This window comes from Notolepis coatsorum (assembly GCF_963971535.1).
Source record: "Notolepis coatsorum genome assembly, chromosome: 5".
Classification (NCBI taxonomy): Eukaryota; Metazoa; Chordata; class Actinopteri; order Aulopiformes; family Paralepididae; genus Notolepis; species Notolepis coatsorum.
The window spans coordinates 160282020-160298722 of NC_140169.1; the positions used below are offsets into that span (position 1 = coordinate 160282020).

General features: G+C 47.7%; 1 protein-coding gene across 2 annotated transcripts in view; it reads left to right on the forward strand.

Moving 5' to 3' along the window:
- LOC311229294 (serine/threonine-protein kinase tousled-like 1-B) overlaps nucleotides 1–16703 on the forward strand; it is a 127572-nt gene that overhangs the window by 55129 nt on the left and 55740 nt on the right. For both annotated transcript variants that reach the window (XM_084315367.1, XM_084315368.1), the window contains exons 2-3: nucleotides 8155–8267; nucleotides 12581–12652. In XM_084315367.1, coding sequence (XP_084171493.1) covers nucleotides 8160–8267; nucleotides 12581–12652 — 180 coding nt within the window. In that variant the 5' untranslated portion in view covers nucleotides 8155–8159. The remainder of the gene's footprint in view (nucleotides 1–8154; nucleotides 8268–12580; nucleotides 12653–16703) is intronic.

The following is a 16703-nucleotide window of genomic DNA, read 5'->3' on the forward strand; positions in this document are numbered from 1 at the left end:
AAAGCTATGCTTAGTGACATATGAGTGAAGAATGAATTATTTTCTCAGCCTGTAATGACAATGAACAGTGTGTTCACATATTAACAGGGTTACCTGTTCAACTTGGCCGTATCAAGGGTAAGGTAGGAGGGGTTATCCCCCCGGTTTCCCTGGGGCTTCCCCACCCTCCTTTCAGACATGTTGTTTACAATATATTGTGTCACTGTTTGTGGTGATACGATGTAACCCTCAGCTTAATTGCTGGGGTTGTGCTAACCGCTTGAGAAACTATATTTTCCTAAAGAAAAGATTGTTTGGTCGCTTATCGTGTGTGCTTAGCAAGGTCTGTGGCCGATACATAATCGAGGATTCTGTATTCTCTCGTTATGAAAAACGGCGTTCCTCTGTAGCAAGAGTGTACTTGCCATTTTTTGTTGTGATAAAGGGTTGTGTGTGTCTTGTGATCTACAACTGGGTTAGGTTTGGCCACAGAAGCACATGTGTAAGTCTGGTACCGGGGCTCTTAAGGGGGCCCTCTCTATTCTGTGTTTTTTCCTTAGTAAAAATCAGATAGCAGGTTAGCACATGAGCTGTGTGAAGCTGTTAGACACTTCATGTAGCTGACTGTGACTGTGTCATGCTCTTTTTTGTCATTACATCTAGGGATGGGTACCGAATTCGGTACTTTTGAGGTACCGAACCGAAACACGTCGGTACTACAGAGTATCGAATCAAGTGAGAAACCAAAAAAATAAAAATAAAAAATTATTTTACTTTTTTTTTTTTTTTTATATATGTCAACGTTCACACGCACAATATATGCTTACCTAGGATTTGACTTGATTTGACTCAACAACAAAGCAGTCGGAGCAATGACAAGCCGAAAACTGTCGAAATTGTAGTTATTTGAAGTTTGGATTTTTTTTTATACGACTGAGGTAGGTCAATTACATTTCTTGAGACTAAAGTACCGAAAAAAGGTACCGTTGGGTACCGGTATCGATTCACAGGTACCGGTATCGGTTCAAATGTGAAAGGTACCCATCCCTAATTACATCGTATCATGGGTGTGGGGTCGTAAAGGGGTGCACTGGTAATCCTTTCCTCCCCTTTTTGATGGGCAGGGGTTAAAACCTCCTGTCCTTCAAGGTTCCTGTCATGTTGCTGTTCGGCACGTTACAGGGTAAGAAGGGGGGGGGGGGAGTTTCCTGGTCCCACGCCCTTGAAGATTGGGCGTGTGCACCGCAGAAATTCCCCCGCCATAGAGTACGTCACTGTGCGCGTCTCTGTTGGTAAGACTTCCGTGAGTTGTTCAGGTCCATATGATGGATCTGTTTCAGGGAGTTGTCAGAGCTCCTCCTCACGAAGCTCCTACTCGGGCCTTCTGTGAGTTAGGACTCTCCTTCCCTGTGAGGGAGCCTCCTCAGAGTTCAGAGCCTCCTCCTCAGATTGTCAAGGTGAGTAGAACTTCAAAAAGGAGTCCTGCTTTATTGTGTGTGTATTCGATTATTGAGTGTGTATTGGTTCAGTGCCTCCTCCTCAGAGAGCCCTAACCCAAATTTTACATAGCTCAATGTTGCAATATATTCTTTTCAATCTATACAGCTCGTGTGGGAAGTCTCTCTGGGGATTTCCGTCTCCTACCTATGGGAGGGTGGTGGGATGTAAAAATGTAAAAAAAAAATTACCCTCAGCTGCGTCACAAGGGATTCATGTCAGTCTGTGTTCTTTCTTTTTTGAATAAAAAGGAAGGTACATGAAGCACGACGGCTCCGTGTCGTTCTCCCAGGCGACTTGGAGGAACAATGTTTGGTGTCTTGCTAGACTATCCATTGATGTGTTTGGGTCTCGACGCATACATAGTGCTGGCTCGGTGTGTTTCTGTTAAAGAATCACACAGGGGCTAAGTGCGCCTTGGTTGCTTGTTAAAACAGCGTTTTTATAGCGCAACTGGGATGGAGTTTTGTCTCTTCCGAGCGCCAGTTTACTAGGTTGTCTCGATGAATTCTCGTTCATATCTGGGGGATGTTAACGGAATAGATCAAAACATAGGTAGAGGGGTCTCACGCCCTTGGGGTGGGCCACTGAGCACGGTCTAAATGGGGACCGTCTGGGTGGCGCCCTCTTTTCATGTTTTAGATAGACACTCATACCTACCCCCTCTTCTGGAGTGGGCATGTCGGCGTGGTTAGGACACGGGACTGGTCTGGTCGTGCTGGTTCAGGTCAGTTAACCCGTTGTCCGCCGGGGATGCAGAACTGCTGTTCTGGTACCCTGAGGGACTTGTGCTTTTTTCGGGGGGAAAAATGCCGGGTCGGTCCGGGTGTCACAGGGTTAGGCGCTATGGAGACCCTTTGTTGGGTACATATTGTACTCTGCACTATCGTAATGGCTTACGGCCATACCAACCTGTACACGCTCGATCTCGTCCGATCTCGGACGCTACGCAGGGTCGGTCCTGGTTAGTACTTGGTTGGGAGACCGCCTGGGAATACCAAGTGTGGTGTGCTTAGGGCTGGTTCTCCATTCTTTTCGCTCCTCTCTCACGCGTGGCGAAGAGGGGGCTGTTGGGGTGGTCTTAGACCTCCTCTGGTAACCCTGTGCTTCCCGTGCCGCCGGGCCCGGTCCGAAGTAAAGTTTCGTTGATACCGTAGGCCTGGGATAACCCTTTTTTGAAAACTGAAACACTTGTACTGCGGTATAGCCAGTGTATGCCCGCAGGTGTGTTTGAGTTTTTTCTTGAGGGGTTATAGGAACAACCACCGTCTGTACAGAGAGGGTGGTTGATTCCCTGGTATGTTGGAGCAGAGTCAACTCCCGGGTTACCCGGTTGAGTGTGCCCCTGCATGTTCATGACTTCTGCCAATCATGTCAGCCTTCTCTGCCTCGACCCCTCTGGGTGGTTTTTTTTAATGGAGGCTTTGTCATGCAACAACGCCAGCATACGCCCCTTCCGCCGGGGGGGCTGTTTTCAGCGGACTCCTTTGGCGCCTGTCTCGTCCGCAGTGCTCCAGGCTCAGGTTACAGCCCGTTGCCTGGTTTCCCCGGTGCGCTGCCTGCTTCCGTTGGTTAACCTTTTTTGTGTGCTTACGGCCATGCTGACTGCCTGTTCTGCAGGGTCAGTGTGCCAGGCGGTGTGCTATTGGGGGGAAAGGGCCTGCTCTTGGAGGGGCCTTATCCGAATACGCTGGTGATGTGGGGGGCGGTGTCACTAAGTGACCACCTGGTGGGGTCTTGATGCCTGGCGTCATTGACCTCTCCGGGCCCCCGTTTTCCAGGGGATCCAGTCCCTTCAATGGGTCTGGGTCTTCCTTCGCGCTCCGCTGCTACGGCCTTGCCACGGGGTTGGGTTTGCTCTTGACCCCGTGATTTCTGGGGGCAGTAACAAGGTTGTTCCTTCCGTTCGTTCCCGGGTGGCATGCGGGTTGTGCGTGTGTGTAGTCGTGGGGTCAAGCCACGGTCTGCTCACCCTGTGCGTTGAGTTGCTTGAGTGCCTCTTCGCACGGTCGGATCCGGCGCCCTCCCGTGAACCTCCAATAGGGGGGTATCCTCCATTAGGGGGGGCTCGTTCCTCCCCGGTCTGATGGTTGTGGGGGGCCTCAGCGGGGTACATTCGTCGGGCTATGGCTCCGCTCAGCCCCTGTTATGCAGACAGGTGGTGAGCAAGCCATAACGCTACAGAACGAAGGGTTATGTATATAACCCAGTTCTGTGAGTTATGGTGCGCTCAGCACCTGGACGCCGCTGCGGCCCTTAATTTTTCATTGTGGTGAAATTTGTTGGGAAGGAGATGAGTGTGTGGCCCCACCCCTGCTCATGTAGGTAAGCGGATGGGGGTGTGGCCAGATGAATGCTGGCATGTAAAGGTACATGGTGGAATTTTTTATTCAGTGTATATACGCTGAAGCGAGATATATGCAGACAGGTGCTGAGCGCACCATAACTCACAGAACTGGGTTATATACATAACCCTTCGTTAACCCTTTCACTGCCACACGACAACGGGTTAACCCTTTCACTGTGACAATACAGAAGGTTAACCCTTTCACTGCCACACTACAGAAGGTGAACCCTTTACCATCACACTACAGACAGTTAACCGTCTGTAGTGTGATAGTAAAGGGTTAACCTTCTGTAGTGCGGTAGTGAAAGGGTTAAAACGGCCATCGGGCCGTTAAATTCTCCCGTCGCCTCGTTTACGAAAAGGAAGAGTCGGAGACGAGTGTCTTCTTCGTTGTCTTCACGTCGGAGACCAGTGTCTTCTTCGTTGTCTTCACGTCAGACGAGTGTCTTCTTCGTTGTCTTCACGTCGGACGAGTGTCTTCTTCGTTGTCTTCACGTCGGACGAGTGTCTTCTTCGTTGTCTTCACGTCAAATACGAGTGTCTTCTTCGTTGTATTCACGTCGGAGACAAGTGTCTTCGTTGTCTTCACGTCGGAGACGAGTGTCTTATTCGTTGTCTTCACGTCAAATACGAGTGTCTTCGTTGTATTCACGTCGGAGACGAGTGTCTTCGTTGTCTTCACGTCGGAGACGAGTGTCTTATTCGTTGTCTTCACATCAAATACGAGTGTCTTCTTCGTTGTCTTCACGTCGGAGACGAGTGTCTTCGTTGTCTTCACGTCGGAGACGAGTGTCTTATTCGTTGTCTTCACGTCAAAGACGTGTCTTCTTCGTTGTCTTCACGTCGGAGACGAGTGTCTTCTTCGTTGTCTTCACGTCGGAGACGAGTGTCTTCTTCGTTGTCTTCACGTCGGAGACGAGTGCCTTCTTCGTTGTCTTCACGTCGAAGACTAGTGTCTTCTTCGTTGTCTTCACGTCAGGGACGAGTGTCTTCTTCGTTGTCTTCACGTCAGAGACGAGTGTCTTCTTCGTTGTCTTCACGTCGGAGACTAGTGTCTTCCTCGTTGTCTTCATGTCGGAGACGAGTGTCTTCTTCGTTGTCTTCACGTCAGACGAGTGTCTTCTTCGTTGTCTTCACGTCGGAGACGAGTGTCTTCTTCGTTGTCTTCACGTCAGACGAGTGTCTTCTTCGTTGTCTTCACGTCGGAGACAAGTGTCTTCTTCGTTGTCTTCACGTCAGACGAGTGTCTTCTTCGTTGTCTTCACGTCGGAGACGAGTGTCTTCTTCGTTGTCTTCACGTCGGACACGAGTGTCTTCTTCGTTGTCTTCACGTCGGAGACGAGTGTCTTCTTCGTTGTCTTCACGTCGGAGACGAGTGTCTTCTTCGTTGTCTTCACGTCGGAGACGAGTGTCTTCTTCGTTGTCTTCACATCGGAGACGAGTGTCTTCGTTGTCTTCACGTCGAAGACGAGTGTCTAGTATCTTCTTCGTTGTCTTCACGTCGGAGATGAGTGTCTTCTTTGTTGTTTTCACGTCACAGACGAGTGTCTTCTTCGTTGTCTTCCAGTCGCAGACGAGTGTCTTCTTCGTTGTCTTCACGTCAGACGAGTGTCTTCTTCGTTGTCTTCACGTCAGACGAGTGTCTTCTTCGTTGTCTTCACGTCAGACGAGTGTCTTCTTCGTTGTCTTCACGTCAGACGAGTGTCTTCTTCGTTGTCTTCACGTCAGACGAGTGTCTTCTTCGTTGTCTTCACGTCGGAGACAAGTGTCTTCTTCGTTGTCTTCACGTCGGAGACGAGTTTCTTCTTCGTTGTCTTCACGTGGTTCGAACTTCATCAGGGTTTTTTGAACGGATGTTCGAACCTTCGTTTTTTTTATATCTTCAACCTAAATCCTCAATTTCAATAAAGTGATTCATCTGATTAAATGATTTATTTTATTTTATCAACTTTCTTTAATGAATATAACTCATCAGTTTTAATACTATAATATTAGTGTAGCCTAATCTTTATCTGCAACTGTGAAGAAAAACACCATTGGTTTAAACAGAATGAATAGACGCATAAAAAAGTAACGAACGAAGGTTTGAACGTTCGAACGTTTGGGCTCAGCCCTAGAGACGAGTGTCTTCTTCGCGTCGGTACAGGTATGGGCAGGGACGGTAGAAACGCATGAATATAGGCAATACAATTATAGGAAAGATAAAAACAATAAACAAACAATATAATTAATATGAGCAAGTAACCGGCAGTAATCAAAGGTGCAGATGAGGGTCTGTACTATGCCCCATCAGTTATATTATATATTAACGCTTAGAATCTGAATATATGAGTAAGTAAAGTATACAGTATACACAGGTGCAGTATACATAAGGTACACTAACTGGCATGATATACACGTAGTCCGTGCACTGCAGGTTAGGTAGTAAGAGTCAGACACACTTAGTGGTCACTGGTCAGACATTTCTAGTAGTTCTGTAGGTTCATGTAGGTCTAGCTCGGGCCTTGGCTAGCTGTACCATGGATGATGGGGCATGCATAAACCCTATGGTTTCTTCTATGGCTTTGTTATGTCTGTTGCACAGAAATATTGTAGAATTGCCCATCTTTTTATTCACATATCTATCTCGAAACCTCTACCTTCCTCGAATATATTTTCAAAGCCAGTCTTCACAGGCTGTATGCGGGTTTCTCTGTAAGCCGCCAGTCGGGCTCTAGTCTTAAAGGAACACGCCAACATTTTGGGAAATTGGCTTACCGTCTTCTCCAGAGAGACAAGAAGATAGATACCAGTTTCCTCTCTGTACATTCAGTAGAAAGCTATCCGGCTGCATGTTAGCCTAGCTTAGCACAATGAATGGAAGCCGACATGGCCGGTTAGCCTAGGCATTGTCCAACTAACACCTCTCCCGAAGGCTAACCGGCCATGTCCGCTTCCATTCATTGTGCTAAGCTAGGCTAACATGCAGCCGCATAGCTTTCTACTGAACGCACAGAGAGGAAACTGGTATCTATCTTCTTGTCTCTCTCTGGAGAAGACTGTAAGCCAATTTCCCAAAATGTTGGAGTGTTCCTTTTAACCCTTTCACTGCGACAATACCCAGAAGGTTAACCCTTTCACTGCCACACATCAGGTTAACCCTTTCACTGCCACACGACAGAAGGTTAACCCTTTACTATCACACAAGCGACGGCGACCGTCGGTTGTGTGATAGTAAAGGTTTAACCTTCTGTCGTGTGGCAGTGAAAGGGTTAAAAAGGTGTCTTTTCTTTGTTGTCATTTAGGGCTGTCTTAAATACTTCGAAGCTTCGTTCGATGGGCATGGGATTCGAATATGAAAATCAAATTCGAATATATTCAAAAAGTCTAAATCAACTCTGCCTCTTAACTACAACAAGTAATGCTGTTTGTTATTTAAGATGAGGTCGGACTCGGCACTGACAGATTTGTGTTCATTGTGCTGCTTTTATAAAGCCTCAAATGACGGCTTACAATATTTCATGAAAGCAAACTAGCAAAGTGTTTAGTTTGTCTAAGATTTTAAAAGGTTTAAACGTTACAGCACTGACAAAGTTGAACAAAGTGCTGTACAAGTCTCACAACATAAAAAAAAATATAAGAAAAAAAGAAATACATTTTTTAATTTATAATTCTTTTAAATTTTTTTTATCTCGAAGCTTCGAATTAAAATCGAATCTCTGCCCCGAAGCTTCGAATTCCAAAAAAACTATTCTAAGGTCGGCCCTAGTAAAGGGTTAACCTCGTGTGGCAGTGAAAGGGTTAAAAAGGTGTCCGCTCTTCGTTGTCATTTAGGGCTGCAACGATTAGTTGACATAATCGATGGCGTCGATCATAAAAACTCGTCGACGCCGAATTTTTGCGTCGATGCGTCGTATAATTTTTTTTTCTTTCTTTTTTCTTTTTTTTATCTTTTTTTTGCACTGCCTATCTTTGTGAAAGTGGCTTCTCAGCTCTGGTCCAGCTGAAGACACGCAGAGGAACAGATTGGACATTGAGCATGACCTCAGAGTTGCTTTGTCTACCATCACCCCAGACTTTGAGACTCTTGTCAGGAGTAAACAACATCCCCAGTTATCCCATTAGTTCCCCCAAACTTACTGTCGGTCTGTTATGTTAAGCTAAGAAGTCTGCTAAGAGCCCGGAAAAGGAGCCTCGCCCACAGGAAGCAGAGATGGAGGGTGTGACAGAAATAATCGTTGGATTAGTCGACTAATAGAAAAAATAATCGACAGATTAGTCGACTACCAAAATAATCGTTAGTTGCAGCCCTATTGTCATTAAAGCTGTGACTTGTCGGTCCTCTTCCTCAGGCACCATGGAGGAGCTGCACAGCCTGGATCCCCGGAGACAGGAGCTGCTGGAGGCTCGCTTCATGGGCGGGGTCGGGGGCAGCAGCACGGGGAGCACGAGTGGGGGGACCAAGGTGAGTCAGCCTGGGGGGGGCAGCACGGGGAGCACGAGAGGGGGGACCAAGGTGAGTCAGCCTGGGGGGGGCAGCACGGGGAGCACGAGTGGGGGAACCAAGGTGAGTCAGCCTGGGGGGGGCAGCACGGGGAGCACGAGTGGGGGAACCAAGGTGAGTCAGCCTGGGGGGGGCAGCACGGGGATCACGAGTGGGGGAACCAAGGTGAGTCAGCCTGGGGGGGGCAGCACGGGGAGCATGAGTGGGGGAACCAAGGTGAGTCAGCCTGGGGGGGCAGCACGGGGAGCACGAGAGGGGGGACCAAGGTGAGTCAGCCTGGGGGGGGCAGCACGGGGAGCACGAGTGGGCGAACCAAGGTGAGTCAGCACCGGGGGGGGCAGCACGGGGAGCACGAGTGGGGGAACCAAGGTGAGTCCGCCTGGGGGGGGGGAGCACGAGTGGGGGAACCAAGGTGAGTCAGCACCGGGGGGGGGCAGCACGGGGAGCACGAGTGGGGGAACCAAGGTGAGTCAGCACCGGGGGGGGGGGGGGGCAGCACGGGGAGCACGAGTGGGGGAACCAAGGTGAGTCAGCACCGGGGGGGGGGCATCACGGGGAACACGAGTGGGGGAACCAAGGTGAGTCAGCCAGCCTTAATGTCACACACCGGCCTTGATGTCACACACCATCCTTGTTGTCACACACCAGCCTTAATGTCACACACCGGCCTTGATGTCACACACCAGCCTTGTTGTCACACACCAGCCTTGATGTCACACACCGGCCTTGATGTCACACACCAGCCTTGTTGTCACAAACCAGCCTTAATGTCACACACCGGCCTTGTTGTCACAAACCAGCCTTAATGTCACACACCAGCCTTAATGTCACACACCGGCCTTGATGTCACACACCAGCCTTGATGTCACACACCGGCCTTAATGTCACACACCAGCCTTGATGTCACACACCGGCCTTGATGTCACACACCAGCCTTGTTGTCACAAACCAGCCTTAATGTCACACACCGGCCTTGATGTCACACACCAGCCTTGTTGTCACACACCGGCCTTGATGTCACACACCAGCCTTAATGTCACACACCGGCCTTGTTGTCACAAACCAGCCTTAATGTCACACACCAGCCTTAATGTCACACACCGGCCTTGATGTCACACACCAGCCTTGTTGTCACACACCAGCCTTAATGTCACACACCAGCCTTGATGTCACACCAGCCTTGATGTCACACACCGGCCTTGTTGTCACAAACCGGCCTTGATGTCACACACCAGCCTTAATGTCACACACCGGCCTTGATGTCACACACCGGCCTTGATGTCACACACCGGCCTTGTTGTCACACACCAGCCTTGTTGTCACACACCAGCCTTGATGTCACAAACCAGCCTTAATGTCACAAACCAGCCTTGATGTCACACACCAGCCTTAATGTCACACACCAGCCTTAATGTCACACACCAGCCTTGATGTCACACACCAGCCTTGATGTCACACACCAGCCTTGTTGTCACACACCAGCCTTAATGTCACACACCAGCCTTAATGTCACACACCAGCCTTAATGTCACACACCAGCCTTAATGTCACACACCAGCCTTAATGTCACACACCGGCCTTGATGTCACACACCAGCCTTAATGTCACACACCAGCCTTGTTGTCACACACCAGCCTTAATGTCACACACCAGCCTTAATGTCACACACCGGCCTTAATGTCACACACCGGCCTTGATGTCACACACCAGCCTTAATGTCACACACCGGCCTTAATGTCACACACCGGCCTTGATGTCACACACCGGCCTTGATGTCACACACCGGCCTTGATGTCACACCAGCCTCACACACCAGCCTTGTTGTCACACACCGGCCTTGATGTCACAAACCAGCCTTAATGTCACACACCAGCCTTAATGTCACACACCGGCCTTGATGTCACACACCGGCCTTGATGTCACACACCAGCCTTAATGTCACACACCGGCCTTGATGTCACACACCAGCCTCACACACCAGCCTTGTTGTCACACACCGGCCTTGATGTCACAAACCAGCCTTAATGTCACACACCAGCCTTATGTCACACACCGGCCTTGATGTCACACACCAGCCTTAATGTCACACACCGGCCTTGATGTCACACACCAGCCTTAATGTCACACACCAGCCTTGATGTCACACACCAGCCTTGATGTCACACACCAGCCTTAATGTCACACACCGGCCTTGATGTCACACACCGGCCTTGATGTCACACACCAGCCTCACAAACCAGCCTTAATGTCACAAACCGGCCTTAATGTCACACACCAGCCTTAATGTCACAAACCGGCCTTAATGTCACACACCGGCCTTGATGTCACACACCAGCCTTAATGTCACACACCAGCCTTGATGTCACAAACCGGCCTTGATGTCACACACCGGCTTTGTTGTCACACACAAGCCTTAATGTCACACACCAGCCTTAATGTCACACACCGGCCTTAATGTCACACACCGGCCTTGATGTCACAAACCAGCCTTAATGTCACACACCGGCCTTAATGTCACAAACCAGCCTTAATGTCACACACCAGCCTTAATGTCACACACCGGCCTTGATGTCACACACCGGCCTTGATGTCACACACCAGCCTCACAAACCGGCCTTAATGTCACACACCAGCCTTAATGTCACACACCAGCCTTAATGTCACACACCGGCCTTGATGTCACACACCGGCCTTAATGTCACACACCGGCCTTGTTGTCACAAACCGGCCTTGTTGTCACAAACCGGCCTTGATGTCACACACCAGCCTTGATGTCACACACCGGCTTTGTTGTCACACACGAGCCTTAATGTCACACACCAGCCTTAATGTCACACACCGGCCTTGATGTCACACACCGGCCTTGATGTCACACACCGGCCTTGATGTCACACACCGGCCTTAATGTCACACACCACCCTTAATGTCACAAACCGGCCTTGTTGTCACAAACCGGCCTTGATGTCACACACTGGCCTTGATGTCACACACCAGCCTTAATGTCACACACCAGCCTTGATGTCACACACCGGCTTTGTTGTCACACAAGCCTTAATGTCACACACCAGCCTTAATGTCACACACCGGCCTTGATGTCACACACCAGCCTTAATGTCACACACCGGCCTTGATGTCACACACGGGCCTTAATGTCACACACCGGCCTTAATGTCACACACCGGCCTTGTTGTCACAAACCGACCTTGATGTCACACACGAGCCTTAATGTCACACACCGGCCTTAATGTCACACACCGGCCTTAATGTCACACACCGGCCTTGATGTCACACACCGGCCTTGATGTCACAAACCAGCCTTAATGTCACACACCAGCCTTGTTGTCACACACCAGCCTTAATGTCACACACCGGCCTTGATGTCACACACCAGCCTTAATGTCACACCGGCCTTGTTGTCACACACCGGCCTTGATGTCACACACCGGCCTTGATGTCACACACCGGCCTTGATGTCACACACCGGCCTTGATGTCACAAACCAGCCTTAATGTCACAAACCAGCCTTAATGTCACACACCGGCCTTGTTGTCGCACACCAGCCTTGATGTCACACACCAGCCTTAATGTCACACACCAGCCTTGATGTCACACACCGGCCTTGATGTCACACACCGGCCTTGATGTCACACACCGGCTTTGTTGTCACACACAAGCCTTAATGTCACACACCAGCCTTAATGTCACACACCGGCCTTAATGTCACACACCGGCCTTGATGTCACACACAGGCCTTGATGTCACACACCAGCCTTAATGTCACACCGGCCTTAATGTCACACACCGGCCTCGGCCTTAATGTCACACACCAGCCTTGATGTCACACACCAGCTTTGATGTAAAAAAGTAACTGTACTTGCAGTAGATTTCATTCAGTATTTGCTGCCCTGTAACGGGCCCCTGGTGGTACAAAATCCAGATCCAGACTCTGCCATTGGAAAGAGGAGATCTGGCCTGATCCATAAATGTATGACTTGGCCATAATAAGGTTTATATAAATATTTATAGGCCTGATATTCTATATTCATATTTCAAATTGCATGTGTCTGGATGGCAAAATTCAGTACTGCATCTACAAAACTCCCTGTAAATCATCTGCCCTTTATTCATTTGCTTAGATGTTTTGTACACTTGATCTCAAGAAGGTGCTGAATGAACTCAGTGCCGCGACATGCACACGTGTCAAACATCTTTGCAAACATCTTTAATTTTCAAATGTTTCTAATAAGCCCCCCCCTTCCCCCCTTTTTCTCCAGGGTTTGACAAACAACGAATGTTCCAATCACAGTTTCGGAAGCCTGGGATCTTCAAGTGACAAGGAGTCGGAGGTACAGTTGCTTTTTAATTAATAATAATTATTGCTACTCCTGTCATTATTTTCCTCCTTTTTGTTTTTCAACATCCGATAATTGACCATATTCACACGGTGGCCATGCTGGGAATAGGGTGGACAGACATCGGGGCAAAATGGCCGCCGCGTGAATGTGGTCACTCGTTTTCCAAGTATCTTCGTTGGCCACAATGCTAACGTCCATGATGGGCTAACCCAGTCCATTACGCTAACGACACCCGCGACTCTCTGGCTGCATTGATCCGCTAACCAACACTAACGTACGCCGAGAGCTAGAGGGGAGTAGACGTAACATTATACGGCCGTGTGTTTGGTTGGTTTGAAAGAGTGGTTGGTGGATGATACCGTCCCGATGAACTGATAATAATAATAATTAATTAATAATAATAATAATAATAATAATAATAATAATTAAAAATAATATGCCGGGTTGCTGCCTGTCACAGTGGAGCCACCGGAGGGCGCTGTGACCGGTGTTGAACTTGCAAATGCGTTTGATTTTATTACGGTTCCCCATTAGCTGGTGCCATGGCAACCAGCTAGTCTTCCTGGGGTCCACACAAAAAAACATACAAAAACAATTACTCCAAAACGGAATGATTAAAAGCCAGTACTCAACATACAATACACAATGAAACTAACAATTAAGATGGCTAAAATTACATGCAAGCAAATAAACAGAAAACAAAAAAACCAAACAAAACAAAATACAGTGTTAAATACAATTTAAGATTGTTTTTAAAATTGAATATTTTTAAGAATTGCTTTTAGAATGCTCATCAATGTTACTAAAACATCAATTTCACCATACCTTTAAAAAGAAATGTGTGTCTCACGTGTTGCCAGAAGGCGATGTCACGGCCAGAACATGTACTCGCCCGCTCTGGTCACAGGACAGTAGTCCACTATGACATGATGTAGTCTGTACTCACCCTCTCTGGTCACAGGACAGTAGTCCACTATGACATGATGTAGTCTGTACTCACCCTTTCTGGTCGCAGGACAGTAGTCCACTATGACATGATGTAGTCTGTACTCACCCTCTCTGGTCACAGGACAGTAGTCCACTATGACATGATGTAGTCTGTACTCACCCTCTCTGGTCACAGGACAGTAGTCCACTATGACATGATGTAGTCTGTACTCACCCTCTCTGGTCACAGGACAGTAGTCCACTATGACATGATGTAGTCTGTACTCGCCCTCTCTGGTCACAGGACAGTAGTCCACTATGACATGATGTAGTCTGTACTCACCCTCTCTGGTCACAGGACAGTAGTCCACTATGACATGATGTAGTCTGTACTCACCCTCTCTGGTCACAGGACAGTAGTCCACTATGACATGATGTAGTCTGTACTCACCCTCTCTGGTCACAGGACAGTAGTCCACTATGACATGATGTAGTCTGTACTCACCCTCTCTGGTCACAGGACAGTAGTCCACTATGACATGATGTAGTCTGTACTCACCCTCTCTGGTCACAGGACAGTAGTCCACTATGACATGATGTAGTCTGTACTCACCCTCTCTGGTCACAGGACAGTAGTCCACTATGACATGATGTAGTCTGTACTCACCCTCTCTGGTCACAGGACAGTAGTCCACTATGACATGATGTAGTCTGTACTCGCCCTCTCTGGTCACAGGACAGTAGTCCACTATGACATGATGTAGTCTGTACTCACCCTCTCTGGTCACAGGACAGTAGTCCACTATGACATGATGTAGTCTGTACTCACCCTCTCTGGTCACAGGACAGTAGTCCACTATGACATGATGTAGTCTGTACTCGCCCTCTCTGGTCACAGGACAGTAGTCCACTATGACATGATGTAGTCTGTACTCGCCCTCTCTGGTCACAGGACAGTAGTCCACTATGACATGATGTAGTCTGTACTCACCCTCTCTGGTCACAGGACAGTAGTCCACTATGACATGATGTAGTCTGTACTCACCCTCTCTGGTCACAGGACAGTAGTCCACTATGACATGATGTAGTCTGTACTCACCCTCTCTGGTCACAGGACAGTAGTCCACTATGACATGATGTAGTCTGTACTCGCCCTCTCTGGTCACAGGACAGTAGTCCACTATGACATGATGTAGTCTGTACTCACCCTCTCTGGTCACAGGACAGTAATCCACTATGACATGATGTAGTCTGTACTCACCCTCTCTGGTCACAGGACAGTAGTCCACTATGACATCATGTAGTCTGTACTCATCCTCTCTGGTCACAGGACAGTAGTCCACTATGACATGATGTAGTCTGTACTCACCCTCTCTGTTCACAGGACAGTAGTCCACTATGACATCATGTAGTCTGTACTCGCCCTCTCTGGTCACAGGACAGTAGTCCACTATGACATGATGTAGTCTGTACTCACCCTCTCTGGTCACAGGACAGTAGTCCACTATGACATGATGTAGTCTGTACTCACCCTCTCTGGTCACAGGACAGTAGTCCACTATGACATCATGTAGTCTGTACTCGCCCTCTCTGGTCACAGGACAGTAGTCCACTATGACATGATGTAGTCTGTACTCACCCTCTCTGGTCACAGGACAGTAGTCCACTATGACATCATGTAGTCTGTACTCGCCCTCTCTGGTCACAGGACAGTAGTCCACTATGACATCATGTAGTCTGTACTCACCCTCTCTGGTCACAGGACAGTAGTCCACTATGACATGATGTAGTCTGTACTCACCCTCTCTGGTCACAGGACAGTAGTCCACTATGACATGATGTAGTCTGTACTCACCCTCTCTGGTCACAGGACAGTAGTCCACTATGACATGATGTAGTCTGTACTCACCCTCTCTGGTCACAGGACAGTAGTCCACTATGACATGATGTAGTCTGTACTCACCCTCTCTGGTCACAGGACAGTAGTCCACTATGACATGATGTAGTCTGTACTCACCCTCTCTGGTCACAGGACAGTAGTCCACTATGACATGATGTAGTCTGTACTCACCCTCTTTGGTCACAGGACAGTAGTCCACTATGACATCATGTAGTCTGTACTCACCCTCTCTGGTCACAGGACAGTAGTCCACTATGACATGATGTAGTCTGTACTCACCCTCTCTGGTCACAGGACAGTAGTCCACTATGACATGATGTAGTCTGTACTCACCCTCTCTGGTCACAGGACAGTAGTCCACTATGACATGATGTAGTCTGTACTAGGGCTGGGGGCGATTCTTGCTCAAATGTGAATCACGATTTTTTTCTCTAAGAATTGAGATCACGATTCTCTCACACGATTCTTATTTCGTAAGAATAAAAAATAAAAGAAGAAAAATATTTTTGTATTTAGATTAATTTCGATTATAATCGATTCTAACATTTTCAAATCGATGCAGTTGAATCGTCACATTAGAATCGATGCATTTAGATTAATCTATGCATCGTTACACCCCTAATATATATATATATATATATATATATATATATATTTTGCATTCGACTAAGACGGGGGTCAGCAACCTTTACTATCAAAAGAGCCACTTTTCCCCCCTCCCACAAAATAAAATGCTCAGGGAGCCGCACAACCTATTTACCCTTAAAATGAAGATAACACAGTGTATAACGTTTTATATATCCCTAAGCATACCCCACATTTAGCATAAAACACCTGACAATTGCATACCCAAAGTAATTTGCGATTTATTATACTTTATACTTATAGCACACAGTTTGTTGCATTAATGGAATTATAAAGCAACAAAAAGAAAAATGTTGACCTGTTATAACAAAGGAAAACCTCAAACTCTTATGAAGAGGAGAAAAAATACTGCCTGTGTAGACCTATTTTTAAATAAAACACAGAAGAGGAGACAAAACACTGGTGTCTGTAGACCGACTTTGAAATAAAACCCTGAACTATTCAGGTATATTTGAGTCCTTCCCTTATTTGTGGAACATTTATCAAATAAAAAGTAGTCCACTTTGAAAAAAGACTACAATGTGTAGACCTACTTTGAAATAAAACACAGAAAAGGAGAAAAAACACTGG